The following is a 24753-nucleotide window of genomic DNA, read 5'->3' on the forward strand; positions in this document are numbered from 1 at the left end:
GACTTTTTCTTAAGATGGCCGTCATTTGCATGAGCATCAAAACATGGCTGATGTGGAAATCTGAAATCACAATGATCCATTAAAAGTTACTTTGTCATTTTCTCTGTTTATTTACCCGGGTAAGCTCAGGTAGGGCAAATATGACCTCTATTCTTATGCATATTCATCTTTTTTCTGCTGACTAGGCTGCACAGTGGGATGTTTCCAGTTCTCAATGAAAAAACCTGGATGGATAATCATCTGTATTTTTGCTGTCTTCTCAAATGAACAGAATTAAAACCATGTGCTGTAGAAGAGAAAAAAATGAGGAGCAGGACAGTTGCATTTCCTCAACAGCTCCTTGTTACACATTTAAAGTGTTGTGAAATATCTATTAAAAAAATGAGCTCAAAAAGCAACAACTGAGTCTCACCACTGAAAAAGATGTGCACATTTAATCAAATGGATTTTCCAGATGATCCAAAAGGGAATTGAACGTTTTGCAATTGTTTGAGTAGCTTGGGAACAAACCCTCATTTCACCCACCTTTCATTATACCATTTAGATCAATGTCCATTAGATAAATTAGAGCCCCCAGTGTTCTACTACGAAGTGACTTAAAGTGGATCTGATAAACAAACCTTCAAACGCAACCCCTTAAATAATGAGAACCTAGTTGCACCTCATCCCCACAGAACTGAAAGGTCACAACAGAGGTGGAAGGGGGCATTGATGCAGAAGCTCCAGAACCTGCTGTACTGAAATCAGCCAAGCTTTTGTGGCTGTCAGATCGAGAGAGGCAAGTGGACATCAGCTTGCTTTGTGTAGGATCAACAAAACCACACTTGAGTTGTGTATGAAGACAACACCTCATGTGATAATCTGTGAGGTAAGAGTCATGCTTTCCTTTATCACAGTAAATTAAAAGAGAAGGTGATTGGTGACAGCACTTATTTGCCAATCATGGTATCAACAACATACAGGACACCAGACACATAATTGAAATGTGCTAACACACTTTTTAAAAAAATGAAGGAAGTTTTGTGATGTCACTTTCAGGATGCTTGGATAAACGAGCGAAGCTGTTTTAATTTACTGAAAGCACATGCTCATCCCTCTGGTTGGAGTGGTACTGTATATCTGCAATCATGTGGTCGCTAATATTTTCAATCAAACAAATAGACAGTGATGTCTGAATAGACAAACTGCACAATTAATAAATGTACCAATCCCCAGGGTTGTTGTAAAATACACTGGTAGTTAAAAATATTCTATTTGCATTTGTGGAGCAGATAGCAAGTGACTAGCCCAGCTCTGAACTAAGGAGCATTTCTCAAAGAGACATTTTCCAACTTCAAGCCCTTAATCTGTTACTAAGCCTCTCAATTCTCATCAGTACCACAAGAGCTCAAGATCATGAAAACTTCTACCATCCTTGCCCTTGGTGCAGCTGAGGTGACATTTTTAAAAACATATTTAGGTTCACAAAAAATGAAGGATGACGACCACCCAACACGTGAAAACACTTCTCGCATGTGGTGACTGACCTTTCAACTTTACATTTAAGACAGTGGAGATGCTAACAAACCTAAAATCAAGATGAACTCCCATTTCACAATAAACAAGAGAAAAAAAGTGGACAAGTCAACAAATTTGAAGTCATGTTTGATTAGATTTTGTGGCATGAAATCCAATAACAGAGAAAAAATGATAGAAATCAAAACTTTTGTCTGGTTACATCCAAATTCCCAGCAAGGCTTGAAAACAATTGCCTTACCTCCCAACAATAACTTGAGACTCAAAATGTCAAACAACAGTCACACAATATGAAATAGGTCTATTGCACAGTGATGAGGCTGCAGGAACAATCCTCACTTACATTTTGTTTCTTGTTAAACCACTCGCTCTTTTCCAGTCTGCAAACAGAAGTCTGTGATAGTTAAGAGCATCACTTTCGTAAGTTAACATAGCTGACATCAACATATCAAACTCTTAAATGAATGTGTCAGTGTACTGTTTTAAATAAGTTTCTAATTATGAAACGTGTGTGCAGTATGCGACACCCCAGTGCCAGAGGATTATGGGATATTTCTTGTCTCCCGCAGAGGAACTTCCCCGCCATCTCTCCCCACTCCTTCAACAGGCCATTCCAGTGCAGGTCAAAGAGCAACACCGGGGCAGTGGTATCTCTTACATTGAGTTATAATGACTAAAGATCAATTATGTTGTTCTTTAGTTCCCAAACCTTAAAGCAAAGAAATGGAATCTTTGAACTGACATGAAAAAAAGTGCTCAAACGAACAAGAAAAAGGTGAATGAATGAAAGCATAGAGTCGAACAGAGCTAGTTGCAGGGCACCAGAGCAGAGAGGGCACTTCCAGAGAGTCGGATCTCTGTCTGGTCACTGCCTGTGTTTTTTCCTCTTCCTTTCTTTTTTTATTCTTTTAATGTTAGTTAGTTCAGTTTGAAGAGAGCTTCCTCAGGCCCCCTATCGCCTCCACCATTTACTATGTCTGCACTGAGCAGTGGAAGATGGCAGCTTAATTGTTTTGGAGTTTCAAGAGTTCAAACTGGTCTGTCCGTGTGCACATAGTGTCACCGGCTCCCCTTTCAGTCCTGAAGCTTTGCCAGCAGAATAATAAACACTTCCAAGTGGAAGCAAATCAGAATGGCATCAAAAACGCCACAGCCCATTTCTCCCAGTTTCTCCATCAAAGCTCGGTCGTTCTTCAATAATCTAACAGTACCAAATCCTGGAGCCCAACTCCAGTATTTCTTAAAAACCAAAAGAAACCTCCACCATGACGAATTGTTACACTTTGACCCCCCTCCAATCTAGGCACACGGTCTTTAAGAAGTGCTGAGACACAATACGCTTAAGCACAGAGAGAAATACAACTGTTTCCCAGCTGTCCCCTCCACAGCCAAGGCAAGGACAGGGCATGGTGTGATGGGATAGGCAGAAGGGGGCTGTGTCGGGTGGTGGCGGGAAGCAAGCCCTGGGCTGGGCTCCGCTGGGCTGGTTAGCTCGGCTCAGCTGGCTGCAGCACGAGCCATCAGGTCCTCTAGAGCCTTGTCCTGATCATTGTTGTGGACCAGCAGCACCTCTTTGATGGCGTCCCGCTGAAATCCCATTTCACCAAATCTTGACATTAGTTCAAGAAACTGCAGGGTCTGGAAAGAAAAAACATAAAACTACTATATATACACATCATATAATCTATGTATGTCATGTAATCTTACAGTCTTAGGTAAATAATTAGCAGTGTAATGAAGCAATATCACACAATGCATGTTTTTAAAATGGAAAGTTCCCTAAGAACAAAGTGTACAGACCTTTTCCTCTGAGCATTGGTACATCTCTAAACATTCCTCCACTGCACTTGCATCAAAGCCCCGATCACACAGACGTCCAGATAAAATAAGATAATCCAGTACCTTAAACAAACAGTAATTTCAAGTTTATTATATGAATATATTATTATAAGTTTACTTTGCATCTCCTTTAGTCCTTATATTTATAAGGCTAAGTCAAACACTACATAAAAGACAAAGAAAATATGGCTGTGAGGTTTCTAGGTTTATTTTGTGAATACAATCAAATGTTTTATCATGGATGGAAATTTGATGATTTCATTGTTTTGTAGGGTTAATTTACTGCCCTCTGGTGGAGTATGTTGCTTAAGTGTTATTATTTAGTGATGCCTAGTGCTGGTTAATCATTTAAATGCAGTTGGTGCAATTTAAACCTGGCACACCAACTCTGTGGATCCGGTTATATTCTGCTTGTATTTTACCCGATATCTCCTGCTTTTCATACATTAATCATGTGACAATGGTTGCACAAGTTATATTGTCAAATATTAGCTGCACATATCACCCATAACCTTTGAGACAACAGAAAGTGTAATGCAACAACTTTATTTCAATTTAAGGCTTCATTTACAGATGTACTGGATTGATGTTTCACTGAAAACAAACAGAAGCAAACACACAATTAATTGTTAGGCATGTTGGAGAGCGAGTAAGCTAGGAATCCAGATGTCTGTGCATTGGTTAGAGGGAATCGCACCTGCTCCACGTTTTGTCCTTGTCTCTGCATGGCCCGTAGGACGCCCTCATAGGAGTAGCCCATGCCTACAAGGGTTTCCACACATTGACGCTCGCTGGGAGTCATGCTAAGCAGGGCTCCACCACACGGCAGACCAGCGGATCCTGACCCTGGGTTGGTCTAGTAAAAAACAAAGTAAATATATCAATGATATTTCTCACTTACTATCTCTTTTAATTGCTTAAATATTTATTGATTCTTCTTTCTCACTACAAAACTACCTATCTTTTGCTAATGGTCCGTCTCTGCCGTAAATCATGACATTTCAACCTGTTTTTCTAGTATTAAATAACTAATGAGCAATTGTACAAACATCAGTGTGATAAGAACTAGCTAAAATGACAGAAAACATCTTTGAGAAAAAAATATTTGTAACGAAATTTGACTTTTTAGTTTGGCTCATTTCCTAAACTGCAGCATGCCACCAGGTGGTGATTGAGACACTTTGACTTCACTCTTGGGAAGCGGTCATGTCATCCATCTTTGTATGTCTACTCTACCGTATAAACGGTGTGACAATAAACATCTAGAATCTTACTCTGAAATGTTGTACCACAAACAATCTATAGTTATAGAATTTGTCATACAAGCAGTATGTTCTCTTCTACTCGCCTGTTTAGGTGTACCACTCTTGATGTGGCTAGGTGGCTCAGGGGCAACAATAACTTGGGTCTTGGGAATGGTCGGAGGGCTTCCGTTGGGGAGGTTCTGTCTGTGAGCAGGAATGGGTGCAGGGAGTTGGCTGTACCTCACTGGCTCTGGGTCACCAGAATCAGAGAGCTTGGGAAAAGTCAGAGAGCGGATGTTACAGGGTCGGTCATCTGTTTCAAATCCCACTCTCCCATGATGCCCAACCCTGTCCATGTCCAGCAAGGCAACCAACCCATTGGGTTTGTGGGTGAAGCCTGGTTTGGCTGGGATGCTGGTGTGGCTGCTCGGAGGAGATGGGCTGTTTCCTCGAGACACAGACCCTATCTGGGAAAGCTCTGGTGGGGATACAGAGAGAGGCGGCTGAGGTTGGGGCTGGCTCTGGAGAATGTTCCTAAGCTCCTCCCTATCGTCCAAAGTTTTGAGCTCCAGCTTGTCAAAGGGGTCCTCTTCCCGCTCAAAGTCTGCTAGGTTGAGGCTGTGCAGCTGAGGAATACTAGGCTGGGCTTTCCTGGGGCCAAGGCTTGTGGCAGGCAGTGGAGTGAGGATGGCATTATGGCTCAGCCCCGCCATGACGGGGTTCAACGCTGGTGGTAGAAGGTCTTGGTCATCTGCAGCTGACCGGGGTTTCTTCCCTCCACCACCATCAATGTCCTGGGCCTTAGCCAAACACTCCCTGCTGTCTGCCTCCTGCTTGGCTGCTGCCTCCTCTGCTCGGGCCTCTGCTGCTCTGGCCTCTGCCAGTTCAACCCCCCACCGCACGCTACGTCTCTCCAGAGAAAAGTCATACTGTTGAAACCGTAATAAGAGGAGGCATGAGGGGGGGCGGCACAAGAGAGTAACAGAGAAAAGGATGAATAATTATAAATACAAGAGTTGCATGATATTACAACTCCAGTTCAGCAATTAAATCATAAAAAAAGTGAAATTAAAATAAAAAGTACTTCAACTTTTCCAGGAGGTATGACCAACACCTCACGAAAACTGAAATTAATTCAAGATACATATTATCCCCCATTTGCGAGACTAAAGCTCTCCATCTAAATTAGTGCAAGCCAGGCACAAGGAGACTTTCCGGGACGGCTATTTCTCAAAACAAATAAAATTATATACAGGACTGATGGGAGAGCCCATAATGATCTGTGCCATCTTGTTTGTAGGTCAGCATTTAAGTGCATCACGCCACAGCAAACACTAGTACAAAATCTTACCTGTGTGTCGACCAGCAAAGAGCCACAGTCAGGCAAGTAGAAACCAACAGGCAGCCCAACTTTGGCTGGGCAGCGGAACTTGTCATTAATCTTGAAGGGAACTTCATCAAGGTAGCTGATGGGTCCTGTGTAGAAAAACAAAGAGCTCATGTGTTAGATAGAGAAACATGGGAACTAAAGGCAAGATCATGAAGCTAACCTTAACTGACAACTCAAAGCAACAGGGTCGTCAAACAGTGAAACTAAGAGGGGTCAGAAAAAGGCACTCACCATTGTTGTATGCATCTGATCCAGACTTCCTCGCAGCCATTTAGAGACTCTGAAAACAGAACTGTGGACATATGTTATTGAAGATTAGAAGTGCAAATATTTTCTATTTGACATAGAGTTGACCATACACACACTTTGGTGCAAAAGTTTGAAACCATCTTAAAGTGGATTATCCCAGTCCCACTTTCACCAGCCTTCAGGTTTGGTTGGATATTATCATAACTTTGATTTACGTGACTCATTGAGCTAAGAAACTGATCACACACAACAGTTTTAATCAAAGCACACGAGTAATAACAATATCACATAGTTGTACAAACTGTTCCTTCTATTCCAATTATAAACACATAACTACCCCAGTGGCTTTGCAAATTCCAATGCTTTGCATCTCAGTTCACATAATCTCATTATTTGGTCATGCTGTGCAACAATGGCTGACATTATCAAAACAGAGACACCACTGTTTTCACATCTGCTGACAAAGAACTTTGATCTGTGTGCTGTAGAGCCACATTCATTGATTACTTACACAACTGAAAGTGCCTGGTTTGTCAGTAAAAACTTCTTAAAGCTCAAATAACTGATACATGACTGGGTTGCTAACACTTGAAAATTAACACCCAGCTCTGCAGCTGATTGCTTTTGTGTGCTTCTTCATTAAATTACAATCCAATCTCCCAAATTACACATGGGTCTATAGCCAGTTATTTCCATAAAGCTAACTCACAATTTTACACTCCCCACCCAGCACAAAATAGTACTAAAATAGAAAAAATGTATCTAAACATCTATGAAGCCAAAGAGAGACAGACCACTTTCCCAGGAATTTTTGGGATCAAACTTTTGCTCAAAGGAAATTGACTCAATCTGTTTGGATTTAAATGACTGCACAGAGGTCTGCATGTTACGGATTAAACAAAACTTCTGCCTAAAAACCGAATATTTGATGGTTTCTTTCAACTTGGTCTTGATTAGTCTGTCTGTCTCTGAGTTTTCAGGAGCTACTTCAGTGCTGCTCCTTTTTTGTTGAGATATTCATATAGTCATAGATTCCCTTTGATTCCAATTAGAAAATCATTATGTGTTTTAGTAAAAATAAACAACAAAACCAACAACAACGTGGTTCTAATGACTGAAATTATGAAAATAAGATTCCTTCTAGTCCAACTGAGTTTGGCTATAGCTTGAAAAGGTCCAGATAGCATTATATTAGACATTAAAACAGTTTTCAGTCTGTGCCCTCCGGCAAAATAACTTCATAAAGTGCCTTGTGCAAAAAGTAAGTATTTAGGAATGCATACCAATCTGCTGATTATTACCAGCATAGGTCAGAGGTGCACACATGTGACAATGCATTACTCTGAGCACATCTGTGTAAATATGCATCCCACAGGCAGGGGACATGCACCACACTAACCAGGCCAGTCAACACGTCTACAGGAGAGTTGAGTATTCAGAAGTATCACTAACTATTCCTCTGTCTCTGACATGTGTGGAGACGGGTCACACGTAATGAGTGGGTCTTTCACTCTCTGACAGATTTCATCAGCATTAACTCGTGTTATTTCAGTGGTCAACCTCTTGAAAGTAGCTTACAGTACTTGGGAATAACGTTATATAACAGCCCGTCACATGCTGTTCCCGGCAGCTATTTTAACTTAGTATAAGAGCACAATCAAGAGTAATTAGTTGGAATGATCCAGTGAAGTACACAAAACAACTCGTCATGGTGGTGTGTTAGCTCGCTGTCTCGGTGGAAGGAAATTGTTTACAACTTAAAACGATAGCGAAATTATACCATTTACTGTGGTTCGTCACATTTACAGGAAATTTGCGTTAAACACTTCGAGGCTCCAGGCAGACACGCGTGGCTCGTGATATTACCGAGAGACGCACGGTGATACGACATGTTCATAGCGAGTATCACATAAGTTGTGATAGCGTCCATTAGCAACAAGCTAAGCTACTATTATCTTTGGTTAATACTAGCTCAGAGCGCTAACAGCAAACATACAGGCTGAGGAGTCCGCGCCGGGTTTGACATTCGTTGGGTTTTAAGGCAAATCATACAGTGAGATTGATCCAGTCACCGTCACGCACCACTAGCCGCTGGCTAATGTTTTATGGGAGAAGCTACCGTCCACACTAGCCCGCTTAGCCGTGGCCGTGGCCTGGCAGAAGCGCTGTGGGGCTGGGTAGGACGGACCCGCTGTATCCGCTGCCACCGCCCCTGAAACTAAACTGAGTCCCGGTGGAAACACACGCTGCTCTCACCTGTATCTGCTTCGTCCTGTTCTGTCGAAATGCAACCGACGTCTCTGTCGAAGCGCCGCTCGAGTCTAACCGTCCTCCAGATGAGTTTTATTTATTTGGAACCCTCTTTCCTGCTTCGGCGTGGGACGCCATCTTGATTTGTCAAGCTCCCTTCCACTGGTTCCTGTCTGACATCACTCACCTACGTGACGTCAGAGCATCGCAACTCCCCGTCCAGCTGAGTGGAAGGTGCCGGCAGCTCGCACAGGTCCAGGTCTCAGGAGGAGGCCGTCACAGCTGAGCTCCTCACTTTAAAGATGAGTCATTTCATCTAGTAGCTTATAAATAGATGCGGCCAAAACTCCCTGAATTTAACAAGAGTCGACTTTCAGGCCGAAAATTAAAATAAGCAAAAACACACAAGTCTTATTCTAAGGGAGTAGCTAGTAGTGATGTGCTCTTCCGTGTCGAGGCTTCGAAGCGTGTGTCGAGTAATCCAGGAGGATTTTTTGTGAAGCGCGTATCGAGGCTTGTGTTGATGACGTATGTGGTGACGTTAAAAGCCCCCCCTCACATTTTGTGGACTTGGGACTTTATTGTGCGTTTGTTTGCAAAAAAAAAAAAAGAAACCGCCTGAGACCCAGCACTGTGTAATTTTTTTTCTTTTTAAATAAAAATAAATAAAATGTTGTCCCTAGTAACATAAGCACAGTCACAAACCAAGTAACACAAACACATTCACATCACAGCCCTCTGCCCAATTTGTTTCCTCTTTCCCTTTCGACCCCGCCATTGTATCATAAAGACAGACACCATATTAATACGTTCATAATTTATGTATTGGCGTCACAAACATCATTCATTCATTTATTCAATTCAAGCTACACACACCAAAGCCATGGTGTCATTATAATCACTCTGCCTGTTTTACATTTATTGTCCACTTGATGGCACAGTAGAGCAAATGAAGCACCATGAAGCTTCGGCCCATGAGTGAACCAATTGGATGGAAAGCTTCAATGCCGCATGAAGCTTCATGTCGCCATCACTAGTTGCAATACAAAAAATGGATACAATCTAAAAGTGTGCTTTTATAAACAAATTTAAAAAGGCTTATAATAACAAAAAGTGCAGACTCCAGTTCATTCATTTAAAAACCTTGGTTAGCAAAGTTTGTTAATTTGTATCATACTTTATCTTTATTGCTGTACAAAAATTGCTGTACAAAAAATAGAAACACTGTCATCCACAATATTGATGGTGATTATTTTATTCACAGCTTTCCGACCAAAAGACTGATTAACATCATGTTCTGTTCCCAAACTTGAAAGAAAGTTGGTTCATTTAGCCCCATGACTGAGAATAAGCATTGACGTAATATTGGTGGAATTTAGTATAAATTCATTAAATTTAATCTCTTCAGCAAAAACTAGCTTGAGCTCAGTGAAACTTTCTGAATAAACAAACGTTAACTCACTATCCAGTGTAATATTAATGTGAAATATTATATCCTAAAATATGAATAACCTTCTTAAAGTACCTGAAGCAGAATTCGTTTGGTTTTTATTATTTCAAATTAAATCAATGTGATATCTGTGAAGAAATCATAGAAACCTAAACTCAAGCAGGTAAATAAAATTACTTTTAAGTAAAGTAAACTTAAAAAGCAGGATGTAAAATGTTTTTTTATTTTTATTGAGCAATTATCCAATGTTGCACAAGATGCTATATAACAAATACGTTTTTTTAGGTTCCCAAATTTATTTATTTATTTTGTTCATCATCGGGTGCGCGCACGTCACGTCTAGAACCGTGCGTGCTTTACGTTCTGCAGACACGCGCAATGATAGCCGGAAGCATCGATGGGAGGAAAATAAAAATCGATTAAATCCACCTGAATTCGCGAGTGTAAACCTCTCACTTTCTGCTCTTTTCTCCGTAAATCATCGGCCTCTGGCGCTGCCAGTGTGCGGGGGGAGCCGCTGAGGAGCGGGGAAGCTGCTCCGTTTCAACCAAGTTGCTCGGCAGGGGTTTAGCTGACGTGTGGAGAAGTTGAGACTGCCACCGAGCAGATAAACAAACATAAACAAGCGGCGATCAGCTGAGCGGCTGTCCGAACCGAGCCAGCAGCACGGAGCGGTGTTAGGGAGAGCGGCTCCCCTCTGCCGGAGCCCCCACCATGATCCACAGGAGACGCTGACTTTACACTGATACCAGGCTCCATGTCAACTGTCAACACAAAGAATATCCGAGGCTCAACACGAGGAGCAGCAGCCACAGGCTTTAGCAGAAAACCTCTCTGCTCCTGGCACTGTCTCTTTGTCAAGACATAGCACGGCTAGCATGGACAGCCGGTGAGGTTAGCTTCCAGAGTGCAGCTGTAACCAAACGAATCCATATCACAGTGCGAGGAGACGGAGGTAAACACTTCTCATAACTTTGCTGTTTTCTCCCATAGAGGGCCTGGTGGCGAGCTGAACCACTGACCCGAGCTAGCCTGGCAGGCCACATATCCTGGCTGAGTTTGGGTTCAGTGTGTGTGGTTCAGCTTGTCTGCAGGGCTGTTATCTGTGCAGGCTGTTTCTCATCTGTCCCAGAGTCATGTCAATGCAAACAAAGCTAACACATTACAGGTGTTTGCTGCACAGTCCACACTTGCAGTGAAAAAAAAAAAAAAAAAGCATTGATTTAAAGTAGAATCCTGAAAATGTCATTAAGCTCTTTTTTTTTTTTCTTCTTTACTCTCTTTACCCCCCTCCTCTTCCTCGCTGATCTGTGGTCGTCAGTGTCAGACGTGGGATCACCATGGCCCACCAGTCAACCCCGAGTTCCCAGAAGGCCCTGATGATGGAGCTGAAGTCCCTGCAGGATCAGCCGGTGGAGGGCTTCCGCATCACTCTGGTGGAGGAGTCTGACCTCTACAACTGGGAGGTGGCCATCTTCGGGCCCCCAAACACCCTGTACGAGGGGGGGTATTTTAAGGTGGGACAAAGTTTTCTGTTAAGTCAACGCAGGGCAACAACAGCAACATATTAGATACTCGATGAGAAGGGCACTCGGAGAGAGCCCACCTCGGAAAAGGCCATCACCCTATCTCACAATGTTTTAAAAAAAAATTCTGGAACTGCCCCTTTAATCGAATCTGCTCCAAAAGTTAATTGGTCCTTCTTTGGTCCATACCCCACCCTTCCACCTAGTTTCAGTCAAATTGGTTCTGTAGTTAATGAATAATCCTGTTAAAAAACAGACAAACAGCAATGAAATCACAACGTCCTTGAAAGAGGAAATATTGCAGGCGTGTAACTGGGCAAGTTGTTTTTATCTCTGTGGGATACACGGTACATTCAGAGGCTTATAATGTTTATAACGTTCAGTTTTTGGTCATTTTGTCCTTAATGTTTAATTTACTTCATATGCTTATTACAGAGGTCTCAGTTAAAGGTGGTGTTGTACTGGACTACATTATGTTAGAGGTCCCATTTACACTCATAGATTATTAAAAACACCTCTGATTATAGTGCCAGTCCAATGGTAAACAGGCACTAACAATGACCTTACAGTTAAATTCTCACTTCTTTGACAGTGTCAAAAAAAACTCTCAATTATGGTAGAGTAATGGATTGCATTGGTCTCATATGTGTAATCTAAGAATCCTTTGCTGCAGCTATTTATTTCTTTTTTTTTCACTCTCTGTCTTTCTCCCCTGTCCCTCCACTCTCCTTGTCCGGCCCTCTCCCCCCTGACTGTATAATGGTTGTGCCTCAGATGGCTATTTTTAGCTGCAAGACTGATATAAATGGCACCTTAGCACAGAGAAAGAGTAAGAGAGAAGGGCATGATGAGACTCATCTTTCTTTTCTTTTTTTAACGTTACTTATTCACCGAATTGAGAATATGCGGTACAGCGAGAGCCCAGCGTTCGAGTCAGGTCAATGCAGATGTCGCTGTAGCCCTCCAGGAACGCCAAAATCCCACAGAGCAGGTGTCTCTGTCGACTCATGTAGGTGGTCGCTGTTGATTAATCTATGTTTAGCCTTTACAGTGGCATCCTTGAGTTTTCTATTGTCATGTCAAGTCAGATGCATCTTTTTTATAGCCTTGCATCACACGTTAGTTTCAGAGGGCTTTTACACTATAGTCAACTTCATGTTGTTAGACCCTGGGGTCAATTCAACCTTGAGAGGTTTCCAAAATAATATACAGCAAAAGAATTTAGACAAACAAGCACATTGATGGGAAAATAAGAGTTTTTATCCAAGCTGACTACAATGTCTTTAAATTGGAGGCTCTAGCCTGCTCATACTTTCTAATCCATGACCTTCCTACTTTGAGGCAAATACCTCACTGGGATGCCCTCATTGCTACATGTAAGAACAATTGAACAATAGGTTGAGAACTTGTTTCGTTAAGTGCAGCCTTCAAGTTCAAATGTCGGAAATTCAAGACAAAATATCAGCGTTTGTTAAATGTATGCTTTTTGGCGATGGTTGGCTTCTAGCAGTTGCTAGCTATGGCAGAGCACTAGCAGCTCATGCTGTTACAGTACTAACCAAATCACCACAGTAATCCCGGTAATTACACATTGAAACAGTACAACCAACCCTCAGAAATGTTTACCATATCATACAGGGAAACCAGTCAGCATTAAATCCCCTTTATATTTTAATAAAGACCTGTTGAGTCTGGGTTACTACAGGCAGAAAAGCCTTAACTGTCAAAATTCGGCTGCATTCAATGAAATATTAGCAGAAAATATTGACTATGTATGTTAACTATATTGCTCTGTCTCTGATTGACCTGCATGGCTTCTGCAGCACAGTGGATTTAAAAGCACACCATGCACAGTCATGTGTTTGTGACAGGGACAAGACCTTTTGGCATGTGTCACTGTCTATATTCAGTATGAGTATGGTAACTGACAGATATTGGAAAGAGTAGCTTGTGCCAGTTTGACATGACAGCATGTTTTTAAAGTCCCAGGGCTGCAGTTGTAGTCTAGTAGTGACTAATTGTGGAGTAGTGATAGTCGTATCTGAGTGGCAGCAGTTCAGTGGGAGCTGGGGTGGTGTTACACACACGTACACACCCAAGCCTACAAGCCTTTCACTTCGATGGTTGGTCAATAATTTGGCAAGGAACAACAAAACAGAAGCACCTTATTTGACTTCCTGTAACGTTCAGCTCTGTTTAGCTTTGTTAGGAACTATTGATTTAATAAAGTTGTGATTGATTAAATCATGTATTTTTGTCTGATGTGGACTATTTCAAAGGAAAAGGTACAGGAAGTTGTTTTGTGGTTGAATTCTTGTTATTAATCAGCCTGTCAGGCTTGAAGTCAGCAAAGAGACGACTTATTTTTATTGCAATACTACTGTTCAATCAATTTAGATAGATTTGATCTATATAGTCTGGACTCGCATTCATTTGCTGCTCTTTCACCTCAGCTTTGTTAGAGGAAACATGACATATATTTTACACACATGTGTGTTTTGGTTCATTTGTATTTATAAAATATGTATTTTTCCACATTCTACATGTCACTGTGCTACACCGGTGATACCTCTGAACCATCAACTCAATCAAACAATCTCCAAACCTCATACCACCAATAAACATCCAAAGCCTGATGTCCCATCTCTGTGGGGTCTTAGGTCTGAAACTTTCCATATTGAAGGTCGAGCTTTGCTTCTCTGTTAAACACATGTTTTAACCACCAGCCTCTGTTTGCTCCTCCAGTCTCACATCAAGTTTCCAGTTGACTATCCATACTCCCCGCCAACCTTCCGCTTTCTCACCAAGATGTGGCACCCCAACATTTATGAGGTGAAACATACATTTTTTGTCATTAAATGTTTTCGTACAATTTTGGTCATATCATGCCATTTCATTCACTAGACTGACACTCAGCAGGGCATACACCTGTCTACACAATGATACATATGTCAGATCTTTCACATCAAGAACGATACATTAATATCAGTTCAAACAGACCAACAAACAGACACAGGTAACAATATAACTTCCTTGATGGAGGTAACCGCAAAGAGATATTCATCATTTAAAGGTCATTTCTTTATGACAGATGTTACACCGTATATTTGTTTTCTATCCAGAACGGAGATGTGTGCATCTCCATCCTGCACCCTCCTGTTGACGACCCTCAGAGCGGGGAGTTGCCCTCTGAAAGGTGGAACCCCACCCAGAACGTCAGGTAATTCCTGCCACACAACACTACACAACCGTTCTACAACATAGGGAAGGCTGTCGAGTTTGTCTGTTCATAGATCCAATGAATGAGACGTTCTCAGACGTTTGGACCCCAGTGTTTGTGTGTCACTATTTATTTCAGCACTGGTTTAGGGTAATTGGAATTGTCAAATATAGAACATAGGATAGAAAAGCTGAGTTGGAGTTATTGCCATACTACATTAAGAACACATCTAAAGAAAATCAAGGAATCTGATGTCCATGCAGTACAGCATAGCTCAATAATTTCAAAAATCAAGAACACTGTAAATCAACAGTTTACTTTAAATATACCTTTGTTACCTCTAAAGAACAAGACACTAACGCAGGGAAGATTTCTGAAATTATTTTAAATTCAGCGAGTCAGCAAGAAACATATTCTCTAGGAGCGGAGATAAAGTGCTGAGTCTGTGTTTAAAAAGCTGAGCAGATTGGCTGCAGCGTGTAACTGGGCTGCTACTAGAAAAGAGGTGCGGTAACGCCTCTGTCTGGGCAGTCTTACAGCTTATTACCGTTTCAAAAAGACTGTGGAGAGGGTTTCTTTCATAGAACCACAGGATGTGATGTTGGCGTGTCCTCATCGTCTGTCAATCTGTGACTCTTTGTGGTGTTTTTGATGTTCAGGACCATCCTGCTTAGTGTGATCTCGCTGCTCAATGAGCCCAACACGTTCTCCCCAGCCAATGTTGATGCCTCTGTCATGTTCCGTAAATGGAGAGACAGCAAAGGCAAGGACAAGGAGTATGCAGAGATTATCAGGTAATAAACTGTTTCTTACACTTTAAAAAATTGGAAATTGACCTTATACACAGACTTAAATTTGATTGCTCTTGGCTTACAGGAAGCAGGTGTTGTCAACAACGGCAGAGGCTGAGCGAGATGGTGTCAAAGTGCCGACCACGCTGGCGGAGTACTGCATCCAGACCAGGGTTCCCTCCCAGGACAGCAGTTCAGACCTTCTCTATGACGATCTCTATGACGACGACATGGAGGAGGAGGATGACGAGGATGACGAGAGCGAGATGGAATCTGTAGGCGAAGCCGGTGGGATCAGCGGCATGGAGGATGGCGGGATGTCCACCAGACGCTACGACAACCAGGACGACTCTGGCAATGAAGACTCGTGATGATCTGGATCAGAACTCCCCCTGCCAACTCCCACACCACTCCCCTGTTAAGTTACAATAGTGTGTGTGTGTGTGTGTGTGTGTGTGTGTGTGTGTGTGTGTGTGTGTGTGTGTGTGTGTGTGTGTGTGTGTGTGTGTGTGTGTGTGTGTGTGTGTGTGTGTGTGTGTGTGTGTGTGTGTGTGTGTGTGTTTGCACACACAGTGGGGTCAAAAGTCTACTGCCAAAATATTTTCATCATTTATTAAACTTGTACAGAGGATTGGTCAAATAATAGTTCTGTCAGGTACTGTTTTCACTGAAAGTCAGATTTCCACCGTTTGCCTTAATTACAGCTTGCACTGCATCGGTCCAGCATGAAATGTCTGGCAGAGTCTGAGAATTTAAATGAATCCAGCCTTGTTTGAGGGAACGCCGAGAGCGTTTCTAATGTTGCGTTACATTTTCACATTTTTAAATGTGGAGGCCGAGGATCCATCTTCTGCCTCACAGTTTAGAAATGATGGCATGCTTCTGCAGAGTGGAGCAGTATTAGTTTATGGTCAGGGAGTGATTAATCATGTGCAAGAGTTCAGACAAGGAAAAACATCCACACACATTTTTATTTTCACCACCATGTTCAACTCAAGGTTTTAATTTCCTGCTTTACTTTCTCATGCAGCTCCTCACATACTTTATTGTAACCAGTCTGGTGGAGTCTAAACCATTATAGTTTTTTGCTGCAGCTGATTGATCTTTTAACTTTAGTTTTGTTGCACCGATTTGCATCTTGGATGCTGATGCAGTTCTTTCTGGAGATGCTGGGTAGGTCTGTGTGGTCCCTGTTTGGAGGAAAACAAAGAAAAACTGTTTGTCGTGGGCAGGCATTAGAACGAGTAACCACCACAAAAATGCAACATTGTGTAGGAACATACATGTGTTGATATTTGAAATTGAATTCAGCAATAATTTTAGTATATCTTTCCATTACATATACCAGTGATTTAATTTTAGGAATTACCCCACCCCCCACCCCCCCAAAAATAAAAAATCACATTTTCAAATTCTATATGATGTATTTTTTATTTGAAAACTATTCAAATTAAGTTCATTTAGGATTTTGATAAATGATGAAAACAAACTGTCTGTGTGGTGGTCTCTTGAACCCCACTGTATCTGGACGGCTCTTTGTCTGCTGACACGTCAGTCTGTATGGTTTTGTGTTGAAAGACTGTCTTTTTATGTACATCTCAGTTGACATTTTGTCCTTCTTAACTTGTCCCTTGTTTTCTCTGGGATGGCTCAGACGGTCGGGTTAATGGACACTTTCATGTGTCGGCTCATCCACCAGATGATGAACTGGGCGTCTTGCCTCGTCACTGTCCCATGTCAGAATATCTCTGTCTCTTAACACCTTTCTATTCAACTTTGATGCAATCAACTTCAACTGACAAACACAGGCTACGCTGTGCCACCCCCCTCCTGTACCTACCTTTACTTGTGTCCATCACATCTGTTCCTTCATTGCTCCAAGCAGCGTCATTTGTTGTGGGGGTGAACAAGGTAAAGACCTTTGCTCACACCACCTCCTAGACCTCTCTCTGCCTCTTAAACCTCAGGGCCTCAATAGATTTTCACTGAGAGAAAGAAAAGTCATAGAGAAACCGAAGACACAAACTGCGACTCACCGGCACCGTTTTTCTTATTTTCTGGGTGTTATTAGAGAGCAGAGAGTGAACTGAAGTCTCCAAACCCACCGCCTGCGTGTTTACACATGACTGAGTGTTGCTGTTGGTCCTGATTAGGGTTATTTGCAGTAGTTTTCTTCTTGGTAGGCTAGAGTCAAAATTGAAGAAAAAAATCTAAATACACCTGTAGGGACTTTGTCCTCAAGCCAGTGGTCACATTATGTTGCAATAGATGTGGAAATGTTACATTTTGCGCTGTGACTCCAAATCATGCTTTAAATAGTGAAAACTGGACGTTGTTACTGTGCTGAATCACTTGCAAAGATCAACAGGGACAAAATCAACATGCAGCTTCGCTACACACGCATTTGAATGAATATGACACTGATTGCCTGTTATTTGTGTGTGTGTGTGTGTGTGTGTGTGTGTGTGTGTGTGTGTGTGTATCTACATTAACTATTCATCCATTGACTGTGATGTCAGGGTTTTTATGTTCCTGTCTCTGTGGAATCGGTCTGTCACACAAGTGAGTTTGCCCAAATGACCCTTTGGGCTTTGTCCAGTTGAGAAAACATTCAGTGTGTTTTCCCTGTGCTGCTTCAGTGAGTCTGAATTCACTGAGAATTTTGACTGATTTAAAAAAAACACCCTCCAAATATTAAACTTGTGAAGACACTGAACAGACTAATATGACCCGTATGGCATGGAGTAAACTACACGTTTGAGCTGGGTAACAGTTGTGGGTGAGAATCATTTGCCCTGTTCAACACGACGGACGGAGCGCTGGGACACACCTTTGATTCACACGGCTGGATTTTATGCAAAGTTCAAAGAAAACCCCTGCGACTGCTCATGTTAAAGACTATGGAGCCATGGATGCATGTAGTAGATTTAACGCTGTTTGAATAAACTCTTCGAGAGATTCCTTTTGGATTTTAATGTGAAGCCAAAGGAGAGGAACACTTTCTCCCGGCCCGGCCGGCCGCTGAGCTTTAGCGGCCCACAGAGATTAGATTCTGCGGAGGACTCGGAGAGGACGTCTTCTGAACCGGATCTTACTTGGATTTGATATCAAGGCACAACAGGAAGTGGAGCGACGCCAGAGATTCTGAACTTTTATTAATGTGGTACCCATGTTTGCCCATTCATCACCATAATGGAGAAGTGAAACTATAGTCGGTAACAGAAAGAACCAATCTCATGTGTGCCTTCAAAAGGGATATTTTGTTATTTGGGTGAATATGCTTATTTGCTTTCTGGTGGCGAGTTAGAGAGATCAATACCATCTCATGTCTGTTTGTTCAATATGAAGCTAGCAATTAGCTTAGCTAATCACAAAGACTGAAAATATCCAGCAGTAACAACATCCACAGCAGCACCAGTTCAGCTTAGTGATTAATATATCGTCAACAACTTAGGAGCAAAGATTACAGTTTGTCATTTGTCATATACTTGTCGGGGTCTCTGCTCATAGCCTGACCACTGCTTTGAGCAAATCGTCCACCACATAAAATGGCATAAAACGAGTTTGGTTTGGATAAAAAATATGTTAATGATTAAGCTGTAGGTGCCGGGAGGCTCATTTTGGGAATCCTAGACAGGAACAGGCTGCTCGCTGTGGCTTTATATGGAACAGGCAGCCATGATGAGAGCAGTAACAGTCTTCTCATCTAACTCCCTGCCGAAAAGTGAGCACGCATATTTCTTCAAAATATTTGACTATTCCAATTTACTATTAAAAACTAAAACTACAGCCAGCAGCAGATTAGCCTTGTCACAAAGACTGGGACAGTACTACCTCTGTCCAAAGGTAACAACATTTACCAGCACTTTTGAAGCTCACTAATTAATATATTGCTGGTAATTCAAAAAACAACGTATATTTATATCTAGTAAAAACAATTCGGTGCCAGATCATTTCTCTGCTAGTGGTTTCCCTCTGTTTCCGGGCCTCGTGCTAAGCTAAGCTGACCAGCGGCTTGCAGCAGCATCATATTTCACTGACATACATGAGAGTGGTTTCAATCTTTTCATCTAACTCTCAAGTAATCAAAGGGTGTCCCCCAAAATGTGGATTTCCTGCTTTAAAGCCAAGTTTTTGCCTCTGATTGCAAGTTAAAAATCTGAATCTGCATCATTGTTTTTGTTAGTGTAAAGTCCAGGCGTATTACAGCCCTCACATTAGTAATTCCATGATCAGTCTAGAGCGCTGCGATATTAGAATCATCCACGTAAATGTTTGCCTTGAGTTTTACAATGAGTGCAGGTGTAGCAAAGATAAGGAGGGACAGGGATTCCCAAACTCAACCCAAGTAATGACACACACAAAAAATGGATCACAGTCTAGGATGTTGAGATATTATTCTATACACACTGTTGCGTACAAAAAAGACTGAATGACATCATTTAGTTCATCTAATCCGTGTGTGTGAGCATGTGTGTGTGCACAGGTGTGTGTTTTTTGAAGTTGGGGGGGGGGGTCAACACTGTGCGGTCCCCCTGAGGCCTTCGCACAGTCACACATGTAATGGAATGAACTGTCCACAATGCTACCACTAGCGTGTACACACCTATTGATGTTAATGCTGTCCTTGTTGGTTTCATCTTTGATTTTATTTCATTATTTTCCTCCAAATTTTGTGTTTGTGAGGATGCAAACGTCACTCATAAAGTTTCTATTGTAAAAAAAAAAAAAAAAAAAATACATTGTTGGGTTTGTTTGCGAAATTGCTTTGGTATCTGTTGCTAAGCCTACATGTCATGCAGAACAGGCAACACAGCGACCTGGTATTTGGGGTAGAATTAGGAGTGATATGCAAGTGGAGGGGTTTCAGTTATTGTGGTTAAGTTGGAAAATGATTCAAAAATAAATCAGTATGTCATTAAAAAAATGCTGGAAGGGTTTCACCTTATTCTCCCATTGATTACCACTGACTATTACCACAAAAGACTGTAATTAGTGTGCTATTGAAAATGTGTTAGCTTAAAGCTTGGTTCACCGTCACTGCTGGATAACTTCAGATATCTAGTCATGTAAATCGCATTGAGTTAATTTGACCCACACATAATACTAGACAGATCACATTTATAATCCTACAGCACCGTGTTTCAAGAAATGATGGCCTTGTTGTTGTGGATAATCCATATATCTCAGTGTGAACAGCTTTTAATTGGAACTACTTCCCACTCACCTATGAAACAGCGTGACATTGTTCCCAGAAAGTCGCTGCTGCTGCTGGATTTTTTTAAATAATACAATTTTAGAGATTCGTGCACTACATTAAAAATCTCCCATGCTCTATACTCCCCTACTTTGTACTCAAATGACCTTTAAAACTCTTTTATGGCCAATTTTATGAAACATTATGGTCCATAATTGCACCCAATTTATAACAAATGACAATGAATGCATTTAATGTATTAAATGATATTCAATAACTCATAAAAAGACCACACAAAAACTACCATGAAGACAGATAGTCGTTTTAATTCAGAACTATTAGTTGTCTCCTATCATTGAGGGCAGGAATTTAAGTATCTTCCAGGCGTCATATTAATTACTGGGTCAACGATGCCGTGGTGATTTTCAAAGCAATATTCCAACTTGGACTGCTATAGTATTTATATAGTTTTTTTATAGTCTGTGTATCTCATGTAAATCTTATGGCCACTGTGGGAAAGTTCACTGACCTCCACTTACTGGATTTTCCCATGTTCTTATAATAGGCATTAGTTAATTGAAGTGAGGGCTTCCGTTCTGCTGTGCGAGTAAAAGAGCACATGTTTTTTAATTAATCTTATTTCATACCTTCAGCAGAGGCCATCTGTAACTCTGCTGAGTGAAGTCCAGAGCAGAACAAGCACCTATATATAGAACAATGAGGCATTATGTTGATCACTATCGGGTAAAGGTTTTATGTACCATTCAATTTCAGCTTTAGGTTGTAAGAGAACAAGCAGTTGGATAGAATTGATGTGTGTGTGTTACTTTTTAGGTTTTGACTGTGTTGATATAGTATAGTTTGATTACACAGCACTGCTGGACTATTGTCCAGTATGATGTTGAGCTGACTGAACTAAAACATTTTCATTCTTGTTATACCTAGTCTACACATCAAACCACTGGACGCCATATTTTAAATGACCCAATTCCTTTCCTTTGGTCATTTCTTCACAGTAGTTGAGGAAAACTGCATAGTTATAAGGTAGTACTGCTTGTTTTCATTTCATTACAAAGTGCTGAAATGATATATAACCTTGTTATTAATCATAAAATAGGGCTGCCCATTGTTTATGATCCTAAATTAATTAAAGTAGAATTACTGTATTAAAACAATTTATGACCATTTGTTACATAATAAAATTATCTCCCCCACTGGCTGTTCATTTCTGAGCAGGAACTCATTTGCAACAGAGACAGCCATATCTCATTTTGATTATGAAGTTGAGAGCTGGAAAGAAAAGCCTGAGGGCGGTTACTGAACTCAAAGGTCATCTGAGGTGAGTTGCTACAGCCTGTGGTGTTGTACAGCGTTGTGAGAAAAATAGTTTTTGTCTCCAACCTGTGATAGCATCTGTTTTTATTTCATCCACTTACTTTATCACTTGAGCTATAACACTACTACCCGAGTATTGGATACTGGTATCTGTTCTGTGAGTGTGAGATCCTTTGCATCTCTTTTCTTGGAATGTTAAATAATTGAAATCGAAATATTTAGAATCAGAATGCGAGACAAAACTTGTTGATTTCAACTACAGACAGATAACAGAAGAATTACCACATATCCTCATCTTTATGTGATATTTTACTGACCTTTAGAGGGATTAAGAGTCCAACTGAGAGTTTCAGATTAATAACATTCAGATCAGCATCATTTATGCTTTAATCCTGTTACACATGAATTCAACGACATAGATAATCATGTTTTTGTGCAGTGACTAACATCAAATCAGTGATCTGATTTTCAACCGTTGATTCATTTCCAGCTGTGATTTCCCTTAAGACTGCACAGCACAGACAATGTATTAACAAAGACAAAATACAGTTCATTCAGAAAGAGACAACATTATTCTGTTGCATGAATTAAAAGCAGTGCTTTCAGACTGGATGTCAAAAGAGTTGATGTTTCAACATGCCAGTCGACACATCATCTTGAGAGCCATCTCTATAATCATCCTCTCTGTTCAGCCTAAACCTTGTCACATCACTGTTTGTCTTCCCGAGCTTGTAAGTGTGTCTGTGCTGCTCTCAGTGTGTCCTGCAGGCTTTTGTGCTGGGCCAGATTGCAGGCCTCCTCCAGCCGGGCCCAGCGGTAGTCCTGGTGCTCGTCAGACAAAGTCACTGCTGTCCCTGGGTCTCTCAGCTCGGCCAGCCAGTACAGCACCTCCTTGGGTCGGCCTCGCACGTTGTAGCGCAGCTCCTGCAAAAAGCCGTCAACCACCTGCAGGTGATCTGCCCCAAGCCCCGCCTCCTCTTTGGTCTCTCTCAGGGCTGTGGTGAGGTCATCCTCCCCTGGGTCCACATGACCTGATGGTAAACATGTTGGGCACAAACATATTTAGTTATTTATATATAAATTCCATGTGAACAGAAGCTCACTCTGAATCTCAGAATATAGTTTTCGAACTTGTAAACACCTTTAGGTGGGGTCCAGTGGTGCTTGCCGTAGGACGTCTGCAGGAGGAGGTACTCGATGTTGTCTGGTGGGGGAAGAGAGTCGGCCAGGCGAAACACTATGAAGCCACAGGCTCGCAGCGCCATCTCTCTGTTTAATACAATTACACATTTTGCATCATGTTGTGTTCCAGATTTCCAGAAAATAAATAGACACTAAAGTTAAAGAAGCTATTGAAACATTAGTCAGGTTTCTAACAACTGATTTTTCACCCACATAACAAGCTTCTAAGTCATTGAATTAAAGCAGTATGTTAATGTATTAACAATATTACTAATATTCTTTTATTACTTCATATCTTTCTGCCATGATGAAGACATATATTGGGACACGAGGGAATTTCTAATTCTTAAAATATATTTTAAAATCGAGGATTAATCTTGAACCAGTTATTATTTGACTCTTGAATCAAACAAGTTAAACCTGGTGTGTTCAGGACGTCCGGGTCAAACAGCCCACTGGTCTAACTTTAGCTTTTATCTGGTGTATTAACGAAGCAAATTCCAGCAGTGAGCAGAAAGCAAACATCAATATGAATAGAAATGTAACTATTAAGGGGCCAAACACTATCAGACTCCCATTATTCTTATCCTATTCATAACCAGAAAGAAATTCTATTGCTGTTAATTCTCTGTATGACTCGAGCATGTTAGCTAGCTTTACTTCTGTGCCTTAACACACTGGATCTTTCTTCGTGTGTTGTGGTTTCTGTTGTTAATGCGGATGTTTAAAGACCATCCTCTCTTCTTACACAAACACTTGTGTGACTGGTCATTATTTACACACCTGACCTGCAAAAACTCTGCAACTTACCTGTGTTCACTGTCGCTCTCTGTGTGTTTCACACGGACTGGGGACCGCGGTGCACAGTGGTGCACTGAGAAATGGGTCCGCCCTCCAATGAAGACAGTTCCGCTTTGTATAATTACAGTAATAGTTGCAAAAGCCCTCTACTAAATATTCTCGGGTCGGATAGTGAATTAAATGACTTATTATTTATAATGATTTTATTTAAGTGTATTATTGTATTGTTGAATGTATTATTAATATATTACACATAGATTCCTTCTATCCTGTATATAATATACTGTTATGTTATATTAATTGAGCATTGATATTATTATAGATTATTATAACTGTAATAAATTTATTTATATATTTATCCTCATTATAATACATTTGACGTGTCTTTTGTATGTAACATGTACACTAGGTGGTAGTCTAACCACAGCTGCACTTTGACTGTGGGGTAAAATATCTTATTATCTCCATCTGAAATATAAAGTAGCAGAAAATGTAAATACACAAATAATGTCCAATAAATTTGTACTTAGGCACAATGCTTGAGTGCATGTACTTGGTTTCTCATTTACCTTTATAACTCAAACTGAAGATGATGATGGAGAGAGGAAATATAACAATGTAAGGACACAAAACAGGTGAACCTATTAGACTAAATGGCCAAGTAATTTACATGTGTATTTCAAATTCTCACATTTAAACTGCGTTTCATTCTGTTGGAAATGTCTCCCAGTGAAAGGTTAAACACATGGTTTGTGGGAGTCAGA

The 24753-nt window shown here is 41.1% G+C and overlaps 3 protein-coding genes across 10 annotated transcripts; 1 reads left to right on the forward strand and 2 right to left on the reverse strand.

Annotated features, from left to right (window-relative positions):
* Window positions 1-412: 412 nt before the first annotated feature.
* On the reverse strand, window positions 413-8941 carry ubap1 (ubiquitin associated protein 1). Of its 3 annotated transcripts, XM_034586765.1 has the most exons (8): window positions 8923-8941; window positions 8675-8735; window positions 6220-6280; window positions 5950-6074; window positions 4703-5527; window positions 4052-4210; window positions 3316-3417; window positions 413-3153 (listed from the first exon to the last, which is right to left on the reverse strand). In XM_034586765.1, exons 3-8 carry the CDS (start codon window positions 6257-6259, stop codon window positions 3013-3015), a joined length of 1392 nt encoding a protein of 463 aa, XP_034442656.1. In that variant the 5' UTR covers window positions 6260-6280; window positions 8675-8735; window positions 8923-8941; the 3' UTR covers window positions 413-3012. The 3 variants fall into 3 exon arrangements, with proteins under 3 accessions (XP_034442656.1, XP_034442655.1, XP_034442657.1); XM_034586764.1 differs by lacking the exon at window positions 8923-8941 and having other exon boundaries at window positions 8494-8735; XM_034586766.1 differs by lacking the exons at window positions 413-3153; window positions 3316-3417; window positions 8923-8941 and adding an exon at window positions 3884-3948 and having other exon boundaries at window positions 8494-8735.
* On the reverse strand, window positions 7566-24095 carry nudt2 (nudix (nucleoside diphosphate linked moiety X)-type motif 2). 3 transcript variants are annotated; one of them, XR_004613978.1, is made up of 4 exons: window positions 23999-24095; window positions 23148-23275; window positions 22530-23037; window positions 7566-7577 (listed from the first exon to the last, which is right to left on the reverse strand). XR_004613978.1 is itself a non-coding variant. In XM_034586768.1 (3 exons), exons 2-3 carry the CDS (start codon window positions 23269-23271, stop codon window positions 22715-22717), a joined length of 447 nt encoding a protein of 148 aa, XP_034442659.1. In that variant the 5' UTR covers window positions 23272-23275; window positions 23999-24095; the 3' UTR covers window positions 22074-22714. The 3 variants fall into 3 exon arrangements, 2 of the variants coding, with proteins under 2 accessions (XP_034442659.1, XP_034442660.1); XM_034586768.1 differs by lacking the exon at window positions 7566-7577 and having other exon boundaries at window positions 22074-23037; XM_034586769.1 differs by lacking the exon at window positions 7566-7577 and having other exon boundaries at window positions 22074-23037; window positions 23148-23282; window positions 24003-24054.
* ube2r2 (ubiquitin-conjugating enzyme E2R 2) lies at window positions 10302-18157 on the forward strand. 4 transcript variants are annotated; one of them, XR_004613975.1, is made up of 7 exons: window positions 10302-10892; window positions 11265-11454; window positions 14209-14295; window positions 14586-14683; window positions 15343-15477; window positions 15560-15898; window positions 15987-18157. XR_004613975.1 is itself a non-coding variant. In XM_034586767.1 (6 exons), the coding sequence occupies exons 2-6, from the start codon at window positions 11278-11280 to the stop codon at window positions 15843-15845; spliced, it is 783 nt and encodes a 260-aa protein (XP_034442658.1). In that variant the 5' UTR covers window positions 10303-10892; window positions 11265-11277; the 3' UTR covers window positions 15846-18157. The 4 variants fall into 4 exon arrangements, 1 of the variants encoding a protein (XP_034442658.1); XR_004613976.1 differs by having other exon boundaries at window positions 15991-18157; XR_004613977.1 differs by having other exon boundaries at window positions 15997-18157.
* Window positions 24096-24753: the final 658 nt, after the last annotated feature.

Source organism: Hippoglossus hippoglossus, chromosome 5, assembly GCF_009819705.1.
Source record: "Hippoglossus hippoglossus isolate fHipHip1 chromosome 5, fHipHip1.pri, whole genome shotgun sequence".
Taxonomy (NCBI): Eukaryota; Metazoa; Chordata; class Actinopteri; order Pleuronectiformes; family Pleuronectidae; genus Hippoglossus; species Hippoglossus hippoglossus.